The sequence below is a fragment of the Pelophylax lessonae genome (assembly GCF_965119305.1).
Source record: "Pelophylax lessonae genome assembly, chromosome: 1".
Taxonomy (NCBI): Eukaryota; Metazoa; Chordata; class Amphibia; order Anura; family Ranidae; genus Pelophylax; species Pelophylax lessonae.
The window spans coordinates 754683246-754708906 of record NC_138768.1 but is presented as its reverse complement, the minus strand read 5'-3'; the positions used below and the strand labels follow the sequence as shown (position 1 = coordinate 754708906).

The following is a 25661-nucleotide window of genomic DNA, read 5'->3' as shown; positions in this document are numbered from 1 at the left end:
GAGTGATATAAGCTAGATTTTTGTGTTTGATAGAGCAAGGAATTTGCTACAGACCATGCTGGTATGAGCTTCCCATTACATTACAGGCAATGTGTTGGGTGTGTTGTTGCAGGTGTAATCCTTAAAGCGGAGTTCCGGGCACAAAAACGATATTTTTTTTTTGTGCCCCTCCGCTAGTTCGAGATCACCTGAAAAGGAATTGGATAGTTATTTTTTTTTTTTTGTTTACTCACCTTTTAATTGAAGATCGTAAATAATCACCTCAGAGTACTTCCTCCCTCGGAGCCGCGGCTCACCCCGTCACTTCCTGTCTCGCTATGATTCCTGGGAGCTGAACGTCATCGCTCCCAGGAATCAATGCGACGGCACCGTCCCCGCTCGTCACTTCCGGGCGACGCCGCATTCCCCTGCTAAACAGCTTCTGGGCATGCCCAGAAGCTGTTTAGGAATGCGGCGCCGCACCGGAAGTGACGAGAGGGGCCGGTGCAGGCGCATTCTGGGACAAGAAGACGCAGAAGAAGACACAGAAGAGAACCGCGCCAGCTTCAGCTGCCCACAAGAGAGATGGAAACGCTGTGGAAGAAATTTTATAAGTAAGTATTTCTTCTAAAAGGTAAGTGCGAACCGGGACAGATCAGAGGCTAGCCATTGTGGAATGTGCTAGCCCTGACTGTACCGGGGGTATGTCTATTAAAAAATGACTTCTGTGCCCGGAACTCCGCTTTAAGTAAGTTTTGGATCGTTTGCAATTGGATTAGGTCCCTCAATAGAGACGTATTTAAGTCTGGTACAAACAAAGAACTTATCAGACAAATAATCATCATTTTTTTTTTGTATGCTAGTCTCCATATCAAAAATGAAGAGGTTGCTTAAGTTACAAAAATGTTAGTTCGACAGAATAAAATTTTGGAAGTGATGTAATGTATTGTATTGTATTATATTTTTAGACAAAAACTGATTAAACAGTACAGTCTGGTATCGTATGAGAGATTTTCATGCTTGTCCCATCGGATAATTTTGCAGGACCTGTCCTGATCAGCTCTTGAAAGCTGTGTACTAACGGTCAGATTATTGTACATTCATAGGCATGTGCATTCATAGGCGTGTGCAGGGGGTATGCCAGGTATGCCCGGTGACACCCTAATCACCACATGCGGTACTGATTCCCGCTACTGCTCGGGCTTCCTACTTGCCCTGAAGTGCTTCTGGCTTCCTTCCTCTCTCCTCTCCTCTCCCCCAAGACACTATGGGGATGTTTCAGGATGGAAAATGGGGGAAGGGGCTAAATTTGTCATTTACTTGCGCCTTCCTTTTCTAAATAAACACAGTGAATACACTCACCATGTTTACTATGCTTCAGTTTGTGAATGAACAGGAAGCCGCTCAGCACAGAGCACTTCCCCTTCATTCACTGCCCCATGCAGCTGAGGCTGCATAGAAAGGCATGTGTGTTTAGGCTTTGCGGGGCACACCCTAATGCAACAGGCTGTGCACACATATGAAAGCATAACAGTATATTCAAACAAAAAGATAGTACTTCTAGCTGTCAAAATAGCAGTCTAAATCGGTATTTATAAACAACACTGCTCTGATTATACAAAGATACTACAAAGATACAATGTAACATTGTTACATTTTTATCTTTCTGTTTATTCATCTGCAGATCAAAGGGATAAAGTTTAAAATAACAATATATGTATTGTTATCTTTAGTAATGACAAAGGTATTGCAGAATAAACAGGTTCATAGAAGAAATGTAAAAAGTGAACAGGTGTGAGAGGAAAGTGATTAAACAAAGGTAAAAGCAGCACTTTAGGTAGTTCAGACATATACAGTTTTTTTTTTTTTTAATGAAGAGTACTTATTCTTAAAGAGGAAGTAAACCCTCCTCTGACACTTGTACCTATAGGCAGTGGTGGGATTCAAAAATTTTAGTAACCAGTTCCGACTTTCAGTAAAGGTGTCCGATCTGTCCGCCGAAAATGTCGCAGTCCCGCTAAAAATCGCAGATCGCCGCCATTACTAGTAAAAAAAAAAAAAAAGACATAAATCCTTCCCGTAGTTAGTAGACGTGATAATTTTGCGCAAACCAATCAAAATACGCTTATTGCGATTTTTTTTTTTTTTTTAACCAAAAAGATTTAGCAGAAAACAAATTGGCCTAAAATGATAAAAAAATTGATTTGTGTGAGTTTCACCTCAGGGGTCTCATCATCCCCGTCGGGCAGCAGTAGGTCCCCCAGAACCCCCTGTAGGGAAGGAGCTCCTGGTGGGAGATGGCCACGGAGAAGCCTTAAGGTGAGAAGGGGTCCCTGTCTCCAGGGGAGAAGGGGTCCCTGTCTCCAAGGGAGAAGGGGTCCCTGTCTCCAAGGGAGAAGGGGTCCCTGACTCCAGGGGAGAAGGGATCCCTGTCTCCAAGGGAGAAGGGGTCCCTGACTCCAGGGGAGAAGGGGTCCCTGACTCCAGGGGAGAAGGGGTCCCTGTCTCCAAGGGAGAAGGGGTCACTGTCTCCAAGGGAGAAGGGGTCACTGTCTCCAGGGGAGAAGGGGTCACTGTCTCCAGGGGAGAAGGGGTCCCTGACTCCAAGGGAGAAGGGGTCCCTGACTCCAAGGGAGAAGGGGTTCCTGTCTCCAGGGGAGAAGGGGTCCCTGACTCCAAGGGAGAAGGGGTCCCTGACTCCAGGGGAGAAGGGGTCCCTGTCTCCAAGGGAGAAGGGGTCCCTGACTCCAGGGGAGAAGGGGTCCCTTTTCCCAGGTTAGAAGGGGGTCCCTGTCCCCAGGGGAGATAGTGTGGGGTATGGGATGGTGTGTGGGGGATGGGGTCAGCTCACTCACATTTACCAAGCTGCAGGACACTCATCCACAGTCACCGACCTGGGCTTCTTCCAGCAGCAGCATGGGTGGGCAATCAGCTCCGAGGGCGACCTGTGTATGACAGGGGGGAGGAGGGGGGCTAGCCTTGCAGACATCCCTGCTGTGTCCTCCGGCTCTCTTAGTGCACCTGGCTGTGTGCTTCGGGAGCCGACTGGGGGGGGAGGGAGAGGGGGAGTGAGGTCGGGACTCTGGCTGGGGAGGAGAGGAGACTGTGCTGCTTAGTGGAGCAGGAAGGGGGGGGGGACTCAAGACAAGGAGCAGCCAGCGCGGAGGTGAGCAGGAAGCTTTGCTGTCCACCCCCAGAGACGGCTCTTTAATTAGCAACTGCCTATTTAAAGAGCCGTCTCTGCTGCTGCTCTCGGCTTCCACCGGTTCCACGAACTTGTAAAATGTTAGTAACAGGTTCGGTGGAACCGGTGAGAACCCGCCACTGCCTATAGGTAAGCCTATGATAAGGCTTACCTATAGGTACTGTAAATATCTCCTAAACATGTACCGTTTAGGAGATATTTACCTTAGATGCATCCAGTGACGTCACTGGCGCATGCGCTCTGAAGGAACGGCCACTCGTGCCGTTCCTTCAGAGCCCCGTGCCGTGACTGTCGGCTCCCGCATGCGTGCGCGGGAGTGACGTCACCGTGGCTCCGGCCAATCAGATGGCCGGATGCCGCAATCCCGGAAGACGTGCGACTGGACATGTCGCCCGTCATACAGGTGAGTGAGTGGCATGGCGGAGGCTCATTCTAAGGTAAGTATTTCATAATGAGCTAGTATGCGATGCATACTAGCTCATTATGTGTTTCTCTTGCAGGGTGAAAAAGAAAAAAAAAAAAAAAGAGTTTACAACCTCTTTAAGAGCTTATTTCTAACTACAGCAACCTAAAGCAACTATGTAGACATTTTATACTAGTCTGACCTAGGTAAAGTGAGTTATTATTTTTTCTATTATTTTTGTCTAATGGGCCATACACACTATAAGATTTTCTGAAGACTTTTTCCTTTAGATTTACCAAAACCATATAATATGAGGTCAAACAAACACTTTCAATTTGTATGCAATCTGGCAGGCCCTTGCACTACATAGAAAAGGTAAATCTGAAGGAAAAAGTTTTCAGAAAATCTTATAGTGTGTATGGCCCTTAAGACCCCATTAAGGGAATTTCCTGTCTCTGGAAAAAACAGAGATAAGGAAAACTGGTGTCAGCAAAGCACAGAAGGTGATAAAACCACTATTAGAGGTTCTAAGACTTTGTTCACATGGGTGTACACTGTAGTAGGGCTGCGTTTACCTGCGTGGGGATGTACAGGTGTTCTGTGCATCCCCATGCAGGCTGTTCATTCATGTGAATTGGGACACAGCCGCTGTATCCCAATATACATGAATGGGACTGCCCGCAGGGGGTGCATGCAACACCTGTGCGTTCCTGTGCCGGTAAGCATGGTCCTTGCATGGGTGTAAACTGTAGTATGCCCATGTAAACGAGGCATATACCTTCTCTGCTCCACTAAAAAATGTTTGTATTGTTTGGTTGTCTCTATTTGAGATGTAATCCTATTACTTCCTGTCACCAGACCAAATAGTAAAAACTTAGAAGTTCTAAGCATTCCACATTCAACTAAAAACAGCAAAAAAAAATTTTAGTTGAAGTTATGCCCCATACACACGTGCAGATTATCTGAAGACTTTTGTCTGCAGATTTACCTTTTCTATGTAGTGCAAGGGCCAGCCGGATTGCATACAAATTGAAAGTGTTTAGGTTTGACCTCATATTATATGGTTTTGGTAAGTCTGCAGACAAAAGTCTGCAGATAATCTGCACGTGTGTATGGGGCATAAGGCTTCAAGTCTGCCACAGATTATAGGTGTAGCAGGGCTCTACCAGGAAGCAGAGCCTGTATATATATATATATATATATATAGAGAGAGAGAGAGAGAGAGAGCATGTATAGTCACCCCACTGTATTTATACAGTTGCAAACTAAACATAGAGACAAGGCATCTAAAACATTACCAAACACCCTGATAATATTATTTACTGTAACCAAATGGGGTATGTATATAACTAAACAGTAGCAAGTCCATAGGTGTTTCAGCATACCTAAGCCATACGATAAGGTGTGGTGGCTTTCTTTTTGCACTTTCTTTTTCCTTTATTTTCACTTGGTGATCCTGCCAGTATCACGCTAGCTCAGAGTGACAACACTCTCTCACCTTATTGTATATATGGAGGAGCAGCACTGTCACCCTAGGCTGTTCTCATGATTTGGACTACTGGCTTGCTCATCTCTATAACTTGGAGGGGGTGTTCTGGTTCACAGAATCTGGAAAAGAATACTGGAAAGAATACCATTGTTTGAGCTTCCTGTTTAATTCCTGAATTGCATTTAAAATGCACTGCAGTTGCAATCTGCAGCAGGTGTGAATGTTAACCACTTCTGGACCGGAAGATTTTTCCTCTTAATGACCAGGCCATATTTTGCGATTCGGCACTGCATTACTTTAACGGACAATTGAGCGGTCCTGCAACGCTGCACCCAAATAAAATTGATGTCCTTTTCTTCCCACAAATAGAGCTTTCTTTTGGTGGTATTTGATCACCTCTGCGATTTTAATTTTTTGCGCTATAAACAAAAAAAGAGCGACAATTCTGAAAAAAAAAAAAAAAAAAACTATATTTTTCACTTTCTCAAAAAAAAAGAAAATCAATTTTTTTTTAACATTTTAGGCCAATTTGTTTTCTGCTACATATTTTTATAAAAAAAAAAAATCGCAATAAGCGTATTTTGATTGGTTTGCACAAAAGTTATCGCGTCTACTAACTACAGGAAAGATTTATGTCATTTTTATTGGTTTTTTTTTGTTTACTAGTAATGGTGGCAATCTGCGATTTTTAACGGGACTGCAACGTTTTGGCGGACAGATCGGATCTCTAACTGACATTTTTTACACTTTTGGGGGGACCAGTGACATTACTACAGTAATCAGTGCTAAAAATATGCACTGTTACTGTAATAATGACACTGGCAGGAAAGTGGTTAACATTATGGGTGAACAAGGGGTGAAATGTGAGCCTAGGGGAGTGATTCTAACTGGGGGGGGGGGGGGTTCTGAAATGACCATAGAGACATGTGATGCTCTATAGAAGGATCACATTGGCTCTATGATCATTGCAGGGAGATGAACAGTTGGCTGTGTTTACAACAGCTGACCGTTCTTCTCTCTCAGCAGGGAATTTAGCAAAAAGGAGATACCCCCCTAAGTGGGACTATAACGGGCAACCACTCATATGAATAAAATTAACAATTTTTATTGATACAAATAGTGAAAAACATGTTTTTCTTTACATGTTTTTTACTATTTGTATCAATAAATATTGTTAATTGTATCCATATGAGTGGTTGTCCGTTATAGTCCCACTTAGGGGGGTATCTCCTTTTTGCTAAATTTATCTAATGCAGGGATGAGGGCAATCTAACTCCTAGACTCCCATACAGACCCAACCATCTGTATTCCTCTCAGCAGGGAATGATCGTGGGTGTCAGGCGGCAATTGGAGCCGCCTGACACGCGCATCGGCTTCCCCGCTGACGAGCAGGGGTGGGAGAGCGCCGCTGGTGGCGCCCACTCGCTCGCCCCCCCCCCCCTAGCCTCCTGAGAGCGAGTGACGTATACCTACGTCACATTGCCCAGGAGCGGCTGCCTGCCGCAGTATATCTGCGGTGGGCGGTCGTAAAGTGGTTAAAACGCATTGCAGTTGCAATCTGCAGCAGGTGTGAATGTTAGGTTAATGACACCTAAAATGCAGGTCACAAACGCAATGAGATCCAGTTGTGGAACCTTTTTCAAAATAAATGAATGCTACACTTTTGGTGCAGTCAAGTGGTATTCAGCCCATGCAAAATAAATAGGCTCAAATTACCCTGCACTGCACCGCATGTGAATCGCACAGGAATGTGCAGCGCGTGTGCTTCGGGTGTGAAGTAGTGACGTCATTTTTTTTCTTCTGCCAGTCAGCTGACTGAAACCAATGCCAACACCAACCGTCCCCTGCTGTGAAGGATAGCAATAAAAATAACCCACAGAAAAGTCCAGAGTTTAGAATAAAGACAACAATATGCAGTTTTCAATGTTTTATTTTTCTACACTCTAAAAATACATAGCAAATACAGGTATCAAGCTCACACTGAACTTGAAGGGCTTTTTAAAAAACACAACAAACATGGTAATTCAAGAAGGAATAGAAGAAGACTCCTATCAGACAACACATTATGAAGAAAATAAGGCACATAACATTTCCCCATTCCTTCTGTGCATTTGTTCTTATAAAAAATAAGCTCACATTTCAAGTCTCTATACAGCTTTGTGTGTATAAAAATAAAACATAGCAATATGCATGAAATGGATGAAATGGTTTTTAGCGATAAACATTTTGCACATGACTTGAAGAGTAATGCATGAGTTGCATACATTTCATTTTTCAGGTGCGAGCTGTATTATTATTATTTTTTTCTGTGAACGAGATATTGTTGTAGTCAGTTGTTTTGGGGTTTTAGTGTCTTTTCAACAGACATTTTACCAATTTCTTCCACAAGTGTTTCTGATTAGGAGTAACACACAAAATGCCAGTCCTTGTGCAAAATGTGACATTTCCCCATGTTTAGTCATTCATCCTGAGCAGAAGATACTGCAGCAAGCCCAGAGATTGATGACGTAAGCTATAAGGTAGAACATTTTCTATATGCATATAGTTCAAAGTCACTGGCATGGATGATATTGAATGGAAAAGAGATTCATTTTCCCACATTCATTGTGGCTCTTAGGGAACCTGGTTATCCTCATGCATATTGACATTTGATCATGTCTAACATAGCCCACTGCTAGCATGTCTATTTCCGCAATTTTCTAATAGCCACAGTGTGAAGACAGAGGCGGGTGATGAGTGATAGGAGAAGGAAGCAGTTGCTGATTTGTTACCATGCAAATGTTTTATGATCCCTGCTCAGTAAACCAGAACTTCTCATATTTTTAGGGATTCTTCTGTTGTAGAAAAACTGAATGCATTTAGAGTCAGGCATCATTAAATTTAGAGAGTTAGCTCACCTTTTTAGAAGTAAAGAAAGGGAAAAGAAAGAAGAAAAGGAAAAAAAAAGGTGAACTAACACAATACATCCTTGACCCCTCCTCCCCACCGGTCCTCATGGTCCCTCAAGCCCTCCATGGGTGATGAGCTGTCAGTGCCCATGTAGCTGGTGTTCTTCAGGGATTCTTTCTGTAGGGCTTATGGGACAGACCAGAGCAATTATGATTGCTCAAATCGGTCATGTGCCAGTTCTGACCAATTAGAATCACTCTGACCATCCCAGAAGCCCCACAGAAAGAAGAGGAACCGGAGCGGTGATTTCAAATCCCCGGGCTGCTCTACTGACCGCGTGGGCACTGACAGCTCATCACCAGTAGAGGTAAGAACAGTGGGGACCATGAGGGATGGAGAGGGTGTAGGGCAGTGATGGCGAACCTTGGCACCCCAGATGTTTTGGAACTACATTTCCCATGATGCTCATCTACACTGCAGAGTGCATGAGCATCATAGGAAATGTAGTTCCAAAACATCTGGGATGCCAAGGTTCGCCATCACTGGTGTAGGGTGTTAGTTCACCTTTTCACTTTTTTCTGAAAAGGTGAACTAACCCTTTAAGACATTATGTTGGTTGCAAAAAAGAAACTACTATTTCTCTTACTCCAGCTCTTTCATTTTTAACAGCAGGAGGCCCCATGTTAGACCTTCATGGGACCTAAGAATCAGCAGACTCTACTACATAGCACTGTGTCTGCTGCTTTCCCATGAGGGGAATATTGCATTGCAGGTTTATTTGGAGTCATAAAAGATGTCACACATATAAAAAGGTATACTGCTTGGCCATATGCTTTAACAGCACAAACATTCAGCAAAAAGCTGCTAGTGGTGAAAAATAAATAAAATAAAAAAAAAAGGATATTTCTAAAGCAATCAGTATTTTATTTCAAATACAGCATATTGGCACATGATGTGTTATAAAGGAAAACACCTACAAACAAAAAAATGCTGCATTTGCTCAAAATGTTAAAAACATCTTAAATATTGTTCTAAAAGCCTTTAAACAGGCCACAAGAAAACAAAACACTGCAATAAGATAATGACATACTAACATAACAAAACCTATCTTAGAACATTGAAATAAAATGGTTTTACTTCTGCAACTGGCAAAAACATATATTTGAAATAAAACTATAAAGGAATACATATATATACACAAAGTCTATATTGTACGGAAAGAATGGGACAACCCAACTTGCTCAGCAGTCTGTGGTTGATCTCACTCTATTCTCAGACAAAAGGTAAAAGCCACCAACACCCATAGTATGCCATTAAAGAAGCATTATATAAAAGTAAGTAAATAATCCAGGCCAGAGCTCTTGGAGCATAGCTATATACAGCACAGCAGCAGCAAATCATTAAAACACTAAAGCTCTTATGGTGTAGAACAGGAGTCTCCAAACTACGGCCCATGGGTCACACCCGGCTCGCTACAAGATTGTAAGTGGCTCACAGTTAATGTCAGTGGCATATCCACAATGTGCACTGACTGAGGATTAGGGTCAGCAGAGGTTGCCCATGGTCTCCACTTCTGATGTAGGGGGAATTAGTTTGGGATCATGATGTAAGGAGGGACTCTGATGCAAGGGGGATTTTTTTCAGCCCAGGAATATTTGTAAAATATACAATGTGGACTTGGTACTGAAATGTTTGGAAACCCCTGGACCAAGATAACCTGTATCACAACTGCATGTAGGATGTGACTGGTGTGTAGCAGGCAAGGCTTTATGGATAGCTAAGGATCTGAGCAACCCCTGAGTATTGTACTAACAGTAAATGTCACTGAATCTATAATTATTTAATTTATAATAATTATTTTAAGCAGTGAAGTACAAAGTTATTCCCAAGTCTTATTCAAGTCCTCCCAGTAAAGATGCGCAAAGCACTGAAAGCCATAGTAGCCAGTCAGTTGTCACCTTCCTATAGTTATCTTGGGTGCTATATATATATATACTGTATATATATATATATATATATATATATATATATATATATATATATATATATGACTGATCACTGTACTTAGCAGTCCTTTACTGCCGTTTTTAATATTTTTCTCAATTTTAGATTTTAGGTATGGAGGATTTTAAGTGATTAACAGGTTTATAAAAGAATGTTGGCACTAAAAAATGCATCTGTTGCTCATAATACCCAATCAGATTCAAACTTCTCAGGATAGAAGCCTTGAATCTGACCACCTGCCATTACCAATAGAGACACTTTGCTTTTAATAAATGTGTCCAAAAAGAACACTTTTATACATCTACCCAGTGTGTCTACTTGTGAGTCAGTTTCTGCTGTCTCCCTCATTTGTTTCAGTGTTTTACAAAACAAAATACATAGGTAATAAATAGAATTCCTATAAAGCATCAAATTTGTTGAAAAAATTAATCTGCATATCACGCAGAAATGAGTAATCTCCAGTACTTCAGCCTAGGCTGATATACTGCTAATATTCCACCATGCCAGGTTTAAAAAGGTGGTATAAATGCATTAAATTTCCTCTATGAGGTCTAGGGCCTAGCTTAGCTCTTAAGGTTTGTTTACACTTGTTTTAACCCTTTAAAGAGCAATCTACAATGAATGGCTTTTCAGAGGGCATTTGATAAGTGGCGTGGACGCAGTATTACGCCTTCTCGCTCACTGTTTTAACCCCTAAGAGCCGGAATGTGTATATCCCTGTATGATCCCCTTTGCAACTGACGGGTGGTAGAAATTCAGCTCAACCACCTGTTTTTACTGCCACCACTTCCCCAACTGCAAGTGTTTACTAGGTCTTCTACAAGGAATGCATTTGATAAATGTCAATAATGCCCATTTTTCTATAAAATCACAAAACAAATAGATGTCTCTAATATATAGATTTTATGATTGTACTTAAAGGGGTTTGCTGTATTATATATATATATATATATATATATATATAATAATCTATCATTATAATACATAGATATATTATAACGATATAATATGTATCATTATGCATACAGTGGTTTGTTCAAAGGTTCTGCATAATTTGAATTGTGTTAAGCAAGAATCTAGCTATAGATGGCCATAGAAATGAGATGCATTTGGATCTAACAAAATGATCCAACCACCAGAAGACTCTCTAAGAGCCGGTTCACACTACTCCGACTCAAAGTCGCCCCATGAAGGAGCGACTTTTTAGCGCAGACTTTAGCGCGACTTTGAAGAGACTTGAAAAGACTTTGAAGAGACTTAAATGATAGGCGACTTTGTCTGTGGGGAATGCCTGGCTAATCTTTTTCTTCTTCCTGGAAAGTCTGATCACAGTCGCTTGAAAATAGATAAGGATCCGACTTAGAGGCGACTCCCATTGAAGTCTATGTGCACAAGTCGGATAGAGGTCGCCTTGAAGTAGTACAGGAACCTTTTCTGAAGTCGGAGCGACTTCATTAGTGCATATTAGGAGGGCTCTCATTCATTTACATTGAATTTTTAATGACAAGAGACTTGGGGTGACTTGAGGGCACACAAGTCGCGTCCTAAGTCGGAGTAGTGTGAACCGGCTCTTACACGTACAAACATGGATACTTGTATCCTAAAAGTTTGAATGGCTTTGTGCCTTACCTCGAGGGAAGGAACATTTATCAGCCAAACATTTAATCTCAGCCAATAGACATTTGACCTGCCCACCAAGATATGTCAGCCAGACGTATCAACTGAGGTCTGGGGCTTACCACAACCTCCCGAGCGTAGATCTACTACTGCTTAATGTTTAGGCCCAGAAATGCTCTACCGCTGTGTCAATAAATCAAATAGGATATTACAATCAAGTTCATGGTAATCATTAAAAGTGCTGCGCAGTAAGTGCTACACTAATTAAAATATCCAGGGATAAATAAATCCATTCATAAGATATAGAACAACACACATGATAAATCATCATAAGCAGGTGAGTGTCAGTGATCGGAGTACTCCACAGTGGCAGGTACACTGGAATGGATCCCACTGAGGAGGGTCTGCGCTCGGCCATCCGTCATATACACATATACCATCAGTATATTTCCTGCTGGGATAGATTGGTACGCTCAAGCACCAACTGCATGTGAGTGAATCTATGTTTTTTAATAAACGCTGATTTTATCATACGTTATTTGCACCATGGTTTTATGTTTCTCCCCATACGTGAGAGAGCTGCTGGAGCTATATATCTAGCATTGGGAGCTTGGATTAAAAGAGGAACAAAGGAAACCATCAACCCATCACCCTGTGAGGATATACCAGCTCTTTTAGACCAAGCTTAATTGCAAGGTCACATTTAGGCTCCATTCACACTACCGCGACTTGTCAGGCGACTTGTCAGCCTGACAAGTCGCGGTCCCTCGCGGTCCATTGACTGCTACAGGACCCGTTCTAATAGGAGCGACACCAGCCCAAAATTGTGTTGTTATATATCTTATGAATGAATTTATTTATCACTGGATATTTTAATTAGTATAGCACTTAATGCGCAGTACTTTTAATGATTACCATTTGTTTCTCACACTAATTGATTGGGAGTGATTAGTGCAGGCTGCCTTTTTAAGACATAGTAGCTCACAGGATCATTCTTATACAATCAAATTCATATTGTTTATATAACATTTTGTTTTTGTCCCCCAAAAATGGAACATTGAAAATTGATATCCCACAATATCAAACTGCTGCTTGGATACTCCTATCTAATGACCACACAATACTAAGACTACTTCCACTGACAGCATAGAATACCTTTATTTGAAGTTGCTGAAGTTCAATGTAATACAGCCAGGTATTGACAGAGAACCAACCTTCTTAACCTTCTGTGAATTATTCTGCTAATATTCAACAGAGGATCATTAGCCTTAACCTTGCTCAGCTGATATATTTTTGATATAGTGAACAATATACTGTATGATTTATAGGTCATGGCAGAAACTTTATATTCCTAGTTATCCCCAAGATGTTCCAGTACAGCTTTATAAATAAAGTACCTTTCTAAAATCTCTCTATATATATTTATTTTAAATATGGAATATTTACTCTTTATGCTATAGCTGCTCTTGTACTTTTACATACCTATACATTTCAGTTACATTATTATCAAATATACTACATAACATATATATATAGATAAATCTCTAGTGCAGAATGTTCTAAATATATATATATATATAAAAAACAAATAAAATAAAAACACACCTTCATACCAGTAATGTTGCCTATGTTTATATTGTTAGAGACCTAAGCAACCAAACCATATAATATAAATCTACATGGTTAAAGCATAAAAATGCAGAAATGTATAAACAAACCTATGCATCCATCTTAAAAACTGCCTTTAAAAAAAAAAAAAAAGAATTCACATATATAAAATATTCTTCTAAGAATATATCTTTAGGTTCTTTCTTCATAAATATTTAAAAGTTCCTTCAGTAGCCCTTCCAACTCCTCTAGAGATTGTAGTCTTAATAAGTCTGGTAGAAGTCATGCAACGGGACCTGGAAAGCTGCAGTAGGAAAGGCTTGAGGTATATAGCCAGCATATCCTCCATACATTGCTGCTGCAGCAGCTGCATTCTTTTGTAGTGTGGCTAATGTGGCTGTGGTAGGAGCAGCGATGGGTACGTAGCTTGTGCCGTAGATCCCTGCAGCAGGAATCCTTTGCATATTGTGAGCCATGGTATAGACCGGAGTTATTGGGCGACCCTGAAAGACAGATGGGATCATTAAGGAATAAAAAGGAACAGCTCGGTTTATACTGTCTTTAGGAAAGATAGAACAGAAGTATGAATAAACATGACTAAGGTACAACTATCAACAATTACACTATTATTCTCAAGGTGAAAATGAATGATAACTAAAATGCTGTACGTATCTAATTAGTAAGCTTTCCAGCCTACACAAAGGAAAAACATACACATTTTATGCAGGTAATATCTCCAATTGGAAACTAGCCCACAACTCCACTTTTGCAAAACAACACTGCTAATCCCCGAGACAACATCTGAGAAATCTGCTATCATTTTTTTTTTAAACTGACAATCATCATCAACACTTTTTCAAGTTATAAAATAAATTACTTCCGAAGACGTCATATCTCTGACGAAACGCGTCAAGTTGGTACGCACGTTGCCTCGTTCTGAGCAGACTGCTGAACCGCACACAGAGTTCCCACTTCCGGGTACGGCGTACCTCGCGGTTGTCTACACAGCAGCGTCCTATTACACCAGCCGCGAGGCTGAATAGGAGCTCAGAAGTGGCTGGAGGGGAGACTCAGACATTATTTCTTTTGCAACGTTTTGCATTTAATTCCAGTTGGGCATATGTTTGCTGTGACACCTATTGTGTGGTGCTTTGGAGTGAAAAGTTTTTTACCACTGCAGTGTTTTTTATGGATGTTTTTTATGGAAGTTTTTATATACACCGATGTTCGTGTGAGGTGTTAAATAAAGGTTGTTAACCTTCTACACGATGAGGAGCTTCTTTTTTCTTTCATTTTGAGCCTACACCAGCATTTTAAGGATGCCACTCATCTAAAAACCAAAGTTGGAGCGGTGTACAAGTGCAGTTTGATTCTTGTTGGCGTACGCCACAGGAATCCATGCCATCTGGTAAGTGAGCTACCTTACCATCTAGCACTTTGCGGTGAAGCGGAGGGTCGTGATATCAATACACCAGTATTATTTGCACTCAGAAGACTTTACAGCACTATTGCACTTTTCTTTTAAATCAGCAGTATCACAGACTTTTATTGAAGCAATTCACTATCACTTCGTATTTATTATTGCATATCAAATTTTTACTGCACTTTTAATCAGCAGTATCACAGACTTTCATTGAAGCAATTCATTATCACTTTATATTTATTATTGTATATTTTAATGTCGTAATATTTTGGATTTGGTATTATTCATGCACTTATATATGCACTTTTTGATGTTTTTGATGTATTTGAGATATCGCAATATTTCAAAACCACTATAGCACTTTATTAAGTCCTCACAATAACCTAAGGTTAGCGCAGTTTTTCTCTGTTATTTACTTCATAAAATAAATTAACATGCAATGCAAATAAATATGTTGGTCATGGTCAGTTTCTAATTGTGGCAGATGCACACTCATTTAAAACCCTGAAATAAAACGTGTTGCATGCCCAAATGAATACAGTGCCTAGTCCATCTTCCTAACTGAAAAACATAAAAACAGGAGAGTTTGCCAACCTAACCAATTTATTGTTAAAATCAAAAGTTGCACTCAAAATGAGCTGAAGTGGCAATTGGCGTACCAATGACCCTGTTGACCAACAATCCAATTGAGCAGTAGATACACTGGTCAAAATGTGGGGCTTTGATCCATCTACTGTAGACTGTCAGTAAGATGGCTGAGGATTTGTACAATAACAAGTACCACTGGCCATAGTATCTACTGCTTCCTGAGACTCTCAGTCAGCAGAGCTGTTGGTTACAGGATCTGTACATGGGCCTACCATGCAGATTTCTATCAGTTCTTCTTGTGTCCCACCTTCGCAAGATAAAGAGCCCATATGTGCAATAGGACTTAATGCTGACCCCTAAGTAGATCAATCAATCATATACAACCTGGCAACAATCCTCAGGATTTTTACATTTTGTACACTTCAGAATCCTTAAATGTAATTATTGAATTGATGCCTAGCAAGTGAAACCACCTATCAGCTTCTAATATCTTCTGACAGTCTGCTCCTTAGTCCTCAGCTCTGTTCACCTTCGATTTCCAGACTACATCTCCATTCAGATTCTTTATGAAGCAAAGCAGTAACTAGAATTCCCAATGCAGAAAGTTCACTTTGCTTCCAACATGGATTTGAGAATGGTTTTGAAGTGGTTTGTAAGGGGCAGAGTACACTTGCATTTACTGTTGCTTTTGCCATGCATCTATTTTTCCATGACAACATTGTGTGGTTGACTAGCTTTTGAATCCAATGCTCATGTACACGAACCATAAGCTTGGGAGAAACATGAGAAGCCAAATAATGGTTCAAACCACCAGCAACCACTTACAATACAATTTAAGTTTTTAATGAATTTGTAAATTTAAGCCTCACAATAGATTACTAACATCAAAGGAGCTGCCTGTGAATAGATGCTTATTAAAAAGGTAAAAAACAAACAAGAAAAATGTTTAGGGATAGGAGGGGAGGAGGGTTGGAGCGAATGGAAGAGTGCCAAAAGGGTGAAAAATATGGCTTATTTGATAGTCTTAGGCTACATTCACACCTGAGCGTAGCGTTTTTCGCGCGTTTTTTACCGCGATTTTACCGCGATTTTTGCGGCGTTTTTTACCGCGATTTTACCGCGATTTTTGCCGCGATTTTTGTGCAGGCGTTTTTAGATTGAATAGAGATCAATGGAAAACGCCTGTAATCTGCCCAAAAAGAAGCTCATGTACTTTTTTGAGCGTTGGGCGTTTTGTATACAGCTTCAAAACGCTCAGATGTGAACAGGGGCCATTGAAATGAATAGGATTTGTCTTGTTGGGCGTTTTGAGAGCTGATCCTAGAGCAGAAAAACGCCCCAAAAACGCCCCAAAACGCCTACATGTGAACGGAGCCATTAAGTAGAACTGAACTCTCAAAAAAAGAATACTTAATTTCACTGTAAATAAAACAGGATCTTATTTACGGTTAAAAAAAATATAATTTTCCTATTTATTTGTTCCTTTTTTTCTTACCCTGCCCTATGCCCACCCTGTAGACTCTTTTAATTAACTTCTCATAGACATGTGCATTCTTCAGCAGCAGCTGACTGTCACAGTTTCACTGTAGGAATGTGCCAGCACACTGTGGGTTGCATGCCTGCCTGCTTGTACTCTAACTCAGGAGTATAAAAAAAGTGAGACAATACCTCAGCTAGGTATTGTCACCCTAAGAAAAGAAGTGCTTTGGGATCCACCTTACAGCTAGGATCACTTGTTATTATTTAACTGAAAAAAGGAAATCTTTAAAAAAAAAAAAAAAATAATTACTCTTTTTGCTATTACAGGAATACATGCAGCAACCTATTGGTTTTATTCGTATATATATATCAGTGGCGGATAATCTACATGCGGGGCGCCGGACGCATGGAGTTCAATGGGGCTTTTTTTTTTTTAGCCATGTGATTAGAGCCAGAGGCACTAAAAGGCTAAAAAAAAGGGTGGGCACGGGGTGCAGTGCCCACCCAGTTGTGTAACAATTGCGAATGAAAATTCGCTATTGTCACATGGATCCTCCTCCTGGCCAATCAAGTTTCCCGATTGGCCGAAATTTGAAGCTATGTCATTGGGCATGGAGGAGGAGGGAGGAGACGCTGAAGACTGAAAAAGGAAGAAGCCGAAGTTGCCCCCGCCACCGCCGCACTTGTCCAGATGTCGCGTCCAGGCAGGGTGAGTGAGCAGGGGGGGGGGTCCTGCTGGGGTCCGGGGGGTGTATGGCGCGCGGCCTGATGTGGTCCTTGGGGGGGGGGTGTATGTTGCGGTCCATCTGCCGCCCCCCCCAGCCCATGGAGCACCAGTCGCCACTGATATATATATATATATATATATATATATTACACACACATATCTATATACATATTTACACACACTTATATAAATAGATATACTACAATAATACCACTTACCTGAAATGGTGGAGGTGTTGACACTGAAGGAATGACAGCTGCTGCAGTGGCAGCGCTCACTGGATCCCCCTGCACAGTGATGGGATTAATCATGTGTTCCATGCCATGGATTTTCCCCTCTTCAATTAGCTTGGCAGCTGAGGCCTGAAACATGGAGTACGGACTACTACCAATCGTTGGAATGGCAACTGAAATACACAAAAATTGGTCAGCAACAGCAGTCTTTTATTTAAACAAAATGTAAGACTTCATAACTGAGTATAATAAAAACTGAACTTTTACCTACACCCAGGAGAAGGTATTAATTTACCGATTAAGAAATTGGTTCACAAAGTGACAGCCTTTATTGTGTACAGACTACCGTCACCATAAAAACACTGCACATCTCACATGTCCCTATGCTGAGACAACTTATTGTTATATTGTGTTAGTTTTAGCAGATGAAAAGGCATGAACACGTGATTTGGGAAGTAATAATCAAATAACACAGCATGATTGATGAATCTCAGTTACAAAGATGACAATATATTCAGAATGTCAATGACACAATCTGGGCTGATTGAAGTAGCAGTTTGGCTGTATGTGTGTTGAATGGCATGGAATGGGGAGTTCACTAGTAGCAGGTAAACGTTTCACACAGAAGTGTTTTAAATTTAGAATATTGCCTTTTTCCTTCATGGTGAGGAATACAGTGGGCCTCATCAATAAAGTATTAAATAAAAATGGTCTCTGTTGCCAAGCCTTACTGATGAAAGTCAGATACTATTAGCTAAAATCTAAACTCTTTGAATTCCGTTGTCATGATTCCGGTATCAAGATAATCTTTCAACTTGTGAAAAATTGCTAATTGCATATATTAGGGGCCACACATGGAGAGCCCAGTGTGTACATCACTTGTGTTTAGTAGCCCAGTAATCATTAGGTCTACGCGTCTACGCGAGTAGTTGATACATCTCCTAAGAACTCATTAGCCACAAGTATATATTTTTTATTTATTAAAGTTACTTATAGGGGGCATCTTCTGATCTACAAAACATTTTCTAGAACAATGAATAAAGTTTTGTGAAAGGTGCATTACGATAAAATGCTCAACAATGCACTGGAGGGCCATTTATTAACATGGAGTAAGCATTATAAAGGAGCTATTACTCAGCTTTTATAAACCTCCCACCAGTATATTGCCTCTGATAAAATGTAGTCACCAGTTAGGGTTGAGTTTAGAATTTCAGACTAACCTGTACCGGGCTTAAGAGCAACTGGATTGACCGCTGGTAATTCCAGGTTGGGTACAAGTTCAAAGCCTTTTTCTTGCAGTTTACCCTTCCCTTCATGATATCTGCTATAAATGCCGCGGCCGGCCGAATATCCCCCCAGGTACGTGCCCCTGGGACCGGGGGCTCTGTTGCCAGCTGCGCCTCTCCCTCTGCCTCTTATGCTGCCTGCTTGTAATATCAACACAATACAATCAGAAATCACAGAAGATCACCACTAAAGCCTTTATAAAGTACATAGTGGGAAATGAAATTGAACTTCCATTTTGGTAAATGACATACCAATCAGCACTGAGATTCAAACACATCTCTGACCTGACTTAAACATAAGTAAAAAGAATTTCTCACTTTTAGACCACCTAGCTGCTGGCAATATGTTTTAATAATAGATTGACTAAAAGAAATATTACAGGTCAATAACAAAGCTTTCAGGCATATCATCTCCAAAATGGAAGCACAAAATATGAGAAAATCTGTTTCAGTGTAAGGTTTCAAGGGAAACTTCAGCTAAAATACAAGTTATAGACTTTATCTGGAGGCACATTGTTAGGGATTATCTACTATGAATGGATCGGTTGGGTGAAGAGAGGTGAGAATAGTCTACAACTTAGTATAACCACCTCACGCTGAAAAATCTTTGATATCATGTCAGAATGTAATGTTCTAATGCTTGATTATTTCTCCATGCCAACTGGTTCAAACTGTTTGGTAGGTTGAAAAACTTTGCTTAAAATACCATCATTATCCAAATCACCAATTTATGTGTAATTTGATGGTATTCTTCCAATGATCAGACCCCTGAAGGGCCACGTGTGCTTGGACATGGCTTTTGTAAATCATGGACAGTTCTTGAAGTTACCCTGTCAATGATTTGGGTCAACCCACACACTTTCTGGGTTTCCCTACTGCTCCTTCAATGGGATAGGTTAGCTTCCTGACAAAAAGGAAGGATCCAGAGGTAGAAGCAGGTTTGGTAATTAACAATTCTACATCTGTGCATCTACTGATAGCTTAACCTCTGCTTATTCATTTTTTTTTCCATTTGAATTGTTCAGGTGTAAAACAGGTTAACTGTAAAACTGTCCTAATTTTAAATATTAAAATGGTGCAGGTATGCCATTATCCCACCAACACTTAAAGAATATGTAAACCCAGAATTTCTTATTCCTGATATTTGTTTGTTGTACTATGTACTAGTATGAAAACAGTATCCTGTTCTCTTTGTAAAAATTCTGCCTTCCTATTTAAAGAGAAGTTTGTTCTTTTTTTGTTCAAAAACCATACTTGCCCACTGGCTGCATCTATCACCCACCGGCTCTAAGCCAGCTCTCTGCTTTGCCCTCTGCACTCGCTGAGGCGCGGGACTGTGGGGGAGGAGTGACTGGCTTAGGCTCTCGGTGGTATGCTAAGAGGCTGAGCCAGGTACAGGTCTGGGGTTGTGGGCAGATCCAGCCCAAGTCTGAATCAGCTCTATGGCATCAGCCGACAGAGGGCTTCAGCCCGATGTCTGCTGTAAACGGGTCTCAGAAGTGCACTCCTGTGATCCACAAGAGAAGTACAGCCAAACGAGCTTTGGCTGCACTTCTCCTTTAAAAACTGACCGCACTAGACATGAGAGCACAGCATGGTCAGTTCTCTAGCTGTGCTGGGAACTGAGCCTGCTCTTCTCCAATGACCAGACTTGTCCTAACAACACCCCCCCCCCTTATACCATGCACAGCCATCCACTGTAAAGACCATTGTGCTGCTGTTTTTCCTCTCCTAGTTATACAGCTGAGAACAGAGGGTATGTGATCACTTCTAAAAAAAAGGGGAAAAACAAATATTTTTTATGATTTTATATCTATGTTTTTGTACTTTATTTCTATTTCATAAACGGAATGAGTTCTTTTACAAGCTGAGGGTTTACATATACTTTAAGGATTTCACAGATAGGAGTATGAGCATTAGCTCAGCACACAAATTGGCTATGATATAATTTGGAATTGAATTTAGGGCATAGTTATTACATTCTGTCATAAACAAGTAATTCCATTTATTCTTGTGTTAGTTACAATGTGCGCTCCAGTTGAAGAAAATCTTGTATTTTAGCGATTGTGATTTATGAGTAGTACAGAAGCGTGATGTAAAAGGGACATGCTATGTACAACAAATCAGGGCAGATCCAATGACATGTCAGCAGTAAAGCTGCCAGGTAGTCAGGTGACAAACATATACTGATAAGAGATAAACGAAGTGCACTGTGACCAATAGCAGAATGGAATAATTAGTGTGACCTTGGGTGAGTTTCTTTTATCTTTTGTCGTCACACATGATGAGGAGGCCATGACATTTTGTACTATGCACTCTATGCACCTTTTTAGCCGCCTTAAGAGCAAAGAAAAATGTAAAATGTACTCCTGATACAAGTTCACTGCTTATATAAGGAGAGTCAGTTCTAATTTCCAAGGAAGATAATATTAAATACACGGTCTGCCTTGATAGCTGGGTGGCCACTGGTATGGATTACTAAAGTAGGGAGGCAAAGCCTTCCACAACTAGCTGTGAACAAGCTGGATTTATGAGAATTCCAATTCATTTAACAAAGTGCCACATACAGGACCAATCAGATAACACATTCTTTCTTTAAATTGCACTTAATCAGAAACAAAATGGCTGCCATTTGGCAACAATGATAATTCCTTCTGAAGCTTTGCTAAAATAAGTTCATTGTCTAATAGAAGTGTTTCACTAAGGTTGCCTGCCGTGCTTGGATGCGGCTTGCCGTGGGACGGGCGATTTAGACATCTACACAGATCCACCCATGGGATGGACCATCTGGGAACCCTTTGGTCCCACTGTGTACCTATAGGATTCAAAGCTAGGACCCCTGGAGGCCCTTTAGTGTGGACCCCCATGAGTCTCTCATGCTGGCCCTGCCCCTGATGGCTCTCGGGGTCATTTGGTGTCCACCAATACCTGTAAAGTGCTGATTTATTTCAACTTTTTAACTCAGAATAGATCCCCACAGCCTTATACCCTTTGAACTGAATTTGATGAGAAAATATACAAACGTGAATGGTTGCATCTCCTCTTCATCACCCCTGAGGAAGGGCGTGGTCCCGAAATGCGTAGGGTGTTCAGGAGAACTGGTGCATTACACTGTATTTCCTTTGGAAGGTTCAATATAAATGGCTATGAGACGTATATGTTTTTATAAACAGTGTTTGTGATGTTGAAATATGTTATATCTTTTTATATACTCAATAAACCAAGTCATTTTTATATGGAATGGTGTCTGAGTTGCCGTTTCAAAGTCCCAATCCAAGGGGGATATTTTTGGCTTTGATACATATAGGGATGATGGTAACCAACACCAGGTTCCAGCATTTATGGGAAACTTAGGAGTTCATTAAGGCTGGGTTCACATCAGAAATGTGCGCGCTTTTTGTTGTATGCATGATTTTTTGGATGCTCTATTTAGGCTAAATTAAATGAAAGAATAGGAGTCAATACATCAAAAATGCAGCATGTTTAATGTTTCCCCAAAGCACTACAATGAAATTTGTTGATTTGAAGCTTTATAAAATGCCTCAAAAGGCAAAGCAATGGTTCATTGCTGGTTTCAGCATTGAATGCAACCATTAACCTCTTCAGGTCCGGAAGGTTTACCCCCCCCCCCCCCCCTTCATGACCAGGCCATTTTTTTGTGATACGGCACTTATTTTAACTGACAATTGTGCGGTCGTGCAAAGCTGTACCCCCCAAAAAAAATTTATATCCTTTTTTTACCCCACAAATAGAGCTTTCTTTTGGTGGTATTTGATCACCTAAGCGTTTTTTATTTTTTGCGCTATAAACAAAAAAAACCCGACAATTTTGAAAAATAAAAGCAATGTTTTTTACTTTCTGCTATAAAACATATCCAGTAAAAAAAAATTCTTTCTAAATTTAGGCCAAAATGTCTTCTGCTACATGTTTTTGGTAAAAAAAAAAATCCCAAAAAGCTTATATTGATTGGTTTGCGCAAAAGTTATTGCATCTACAAACTACGGGATATATTTATGGCATTTTTATTTATTTTATTTTTTACTAGTAATGGCGGGGATTAGAGACTTATAGCAGGACTGCGGACAAATAGGACACTAACTGCACTTTTGACACTTTTTTTGGAACCAGTGACACTAATACAGCGATCAGTGCTAAACATTTGCGCTGTTACTGTACTAATGACACTGGCTGGGAAGGGATTAACATCAGAGGCATTTAAAAGGTTAACTGTGTGCCAAACCTGTGTTTGGTTACAGTGTGGGAGGTGCTTGTACTATGGGAAGGTAGAGATGTGTGTTCCTGCTTTGCAGAGACACAGGATCAATGCCTTCCCTACTGATAATGGCAGTCTCCCTTGTTTACATAGGCAGACCACCATTCTGCTTGTGTTCCGAATGATCGGCAGTTCCAAGTGGACAGCTAGTCCACCGGACCTGCTGATTGTCTTCCAGCCTATGCGTGCCACAGCTCCGGAAGTGCAGGATCATGTACTGGGTACATGATCCTGCGCAGGAGGCTTATACTGTATATGTATAGTATATGGTCTGCAAGCAGTTAAATTGTATGAGGTTTACCTTCCAAGCAATACACCCAGAGAAGCCCTTTTACAAAGAACAAAGTAAATGCAAAGCAAGCCAGATTCCTTTCCTGAAACATGACATCTGGCTGATAGTTATTAGCTACTGCTACATTTTTACTCTATTCTTTCTGCTTCAGTATTTTCAGATTTAGATATCCTTATCCCTTTATCCTTCTCTCCACTGTACAACCTTCTCACTGGGCTGGGCATGCTTTACCTCATGAATGTAGGCCACAAAAAGTCACATCAAGTGCTCATGGCTCGGTTTCAAAAAACATACCCACAGGGAACATTGTGTGACAAATCTGTCTATACTGAATACCATTTTATTATTTTTATAAGGTTGCTGGCAGTTATAAATTTGCTGCTACTATTTGGCTAAACATTGGCAGTATGCAATGGTGTTCAACCTACCGGGACATTTCATATACAAAAAGACGTAATGTTTTACCTCCCTTGTAAATGTGGGTCTGAAAAACATGTATTTATATATAACTGTAAACCATAAAAAGAATGCATAAGGGACTGCAAGTTAAAAGAAAGTCATAGTTATTAGTTAAAAAGCAGTGTAAAGCTTCATGTACATGGGGCGTTTGAAAACCTCTCCTGAGCGCTGGAACTTGATAGCTAGTAACTGACGTTCGTTTTGCTGCATTTACATGCCGTGTTTATGCGCGCTTAGCGGCGTTTGTATTTTGGAAGCATTTTTATATTGTAAAATGGTCAGAAATGTATCCCCATTGAAAACACCTATAAAAGAAGCGCTTATAAATGTGAGTTACCGCGTTTAAATGCGTTTGCACGCTGTTACAAGCATTTGGCGTTTCGCATGCCAATAAACTTCCCTCTGAACGCATTTTTTTTTGCTTTAAAAAAAAAAAAAAAATGCCACTAAACTCAAATGCCTCTAAATTACTTTCAATGTCTCAGTGTACATGGACAGATATGATAACATAGAGGAGAGTTCAGGGGCTGCTGAAAAAAAAAGCCCAACTGCCCTTAAACCTCCATTTATCAGTAGCAGTCTACATGAGGCCTCAGCCTCGGTTCACATATGTGCGAGTGCGGGGTTCGCATGTAATGTCGGAGCGCACTGCTCCTTCATCACATGCGATCGGCTTTGCGGTGCGAGTTTAGCCATACACTTTGTATGGCTAAATTCCCAACGCTCCCGCAGCAAACACGCACAGGGACCCTTTTTGGCAGCCGCATCAGGATCGGATCGCACAGCGGTTCACACTTGTGCGATCCGATCCTGTGCGAACTGCAAGATCGCACTGCGATATGCGATCAAACTGGGGGTGTCGTTAAGATTACATTGACACCCCCAGCATATCGCATATGGCAGTGTGAACTGCTGAGGGTGCGTGTGCGATGCGGGAACAGGCTGCGGATTCGCAGCCTTCCCGCATCGCAGAAGTGTGAACCGGACCTTAAACAGGAACCAACACAACAGTTGGTATTACTCAATAGATAAATATGAAAAGATGCCTTGGACTGTATGCCTGAGGCATATTAAAGTGCACCAGATGTAGCCTAAAAGAATACAATAGTGCAGCAGAACAGGAAACAAGCTGTTCTTGCAAGAATTTAGGTTAGTCTTCAAATTCATTGTTTTGTATGCATAGGGTCCCATTGAGCTTTCCTATTTGTTGCTCTGATTAGGAATGAGCAGCTAAATTCTGTGGTTTCTGGCTTTGGCCCACCCTCTCTCGTTCTTTACTATGAGTTTATCACTATAATGAAAGGTGACTTTGGCTATCCACCAAAGAATCTGTGTTCATATTTGCATTCTATTGTAAATCTAGCACAATAGGCCTGATGCGCAGGCACCAGGAGTAGCCAATGGTGGGTAAAGTGAATATATAGCTAAAACTTTTAGGCTGGGTTCACACTATTGTGAATTGGATGTGGGTTTCCCTGCATTCAATTCGCATGTCAGGAGATTGTGACCGGCTCTCTTTGGAGCCGATTCAATATCCCTGTGAGTAGATCATGCCACAGTGGCTCTGAGGAAGAGATCCCAATGAGACTATGGACACCTGTATGGACTACTTCTGATACTCAAGTTCCATGAGTCTGATGTGATTGATTTTCACCTGCATTTGTGAGTAGCCATTTTTATGTTTTAATAATAAAACCTATATTGAGG

General features: G+C 40.9%; 1 protein-coding gene and 1 long non-coding RNA gene across 8 annotated transcripts in view; one reads left to right on the top strand and one right to left on the bottom strand.

Annotated features, from left to right (window-relative positions):
* Positions 1 to 6996: 6996 nt before the first annotated feature.
* On the top strand, positions 6997 to 7992 carry LOC309544594. Its single transcript, XR_014224857.1, has 2 exons — positions 6997 to 7842; positions 7877 to 7992. It is a non-coding gene; the product is annotated as an uncharacterized lncRNA (long non-coding RNA).
* Positions 7993 to 12589: 4597 nt separating this feature from the next.
* RBM47 (RNA binding motif protein 47) overlaps positions 12590 to 25661 on the bottom strand; it is a 173199-nt gene continuing 160127 nt past the window's right edge. For 5 of the 7 annotated variants that reach the window (XM_082256127.1, XM_082256128.1, XM_082256125.1 and 2 more), the window contains 3 exons: positions 18865 to 19071; positions 17630 to 17817; positions 12590 to 13697 (listed from right to left, as the gene is read on the bottom strand). In XM_082256127.1, coding sequence (XP_082112253.1) covers positions 13458 to 13697; positions 17630 to 17817; positions 18865 to 19071 — 635 coding nt within the window. In that variant the 3' untranslated portion in view covers positions 12590 to 13457. The remainder of the gene's footprint in view (positions 13698 to 17629; positions 17818 to 18864; positions 19072 to 25661) is intronic. The other 2 variants (XM_082256126.1, XM_082256131.1) reach the window with 2 other exon arrangements.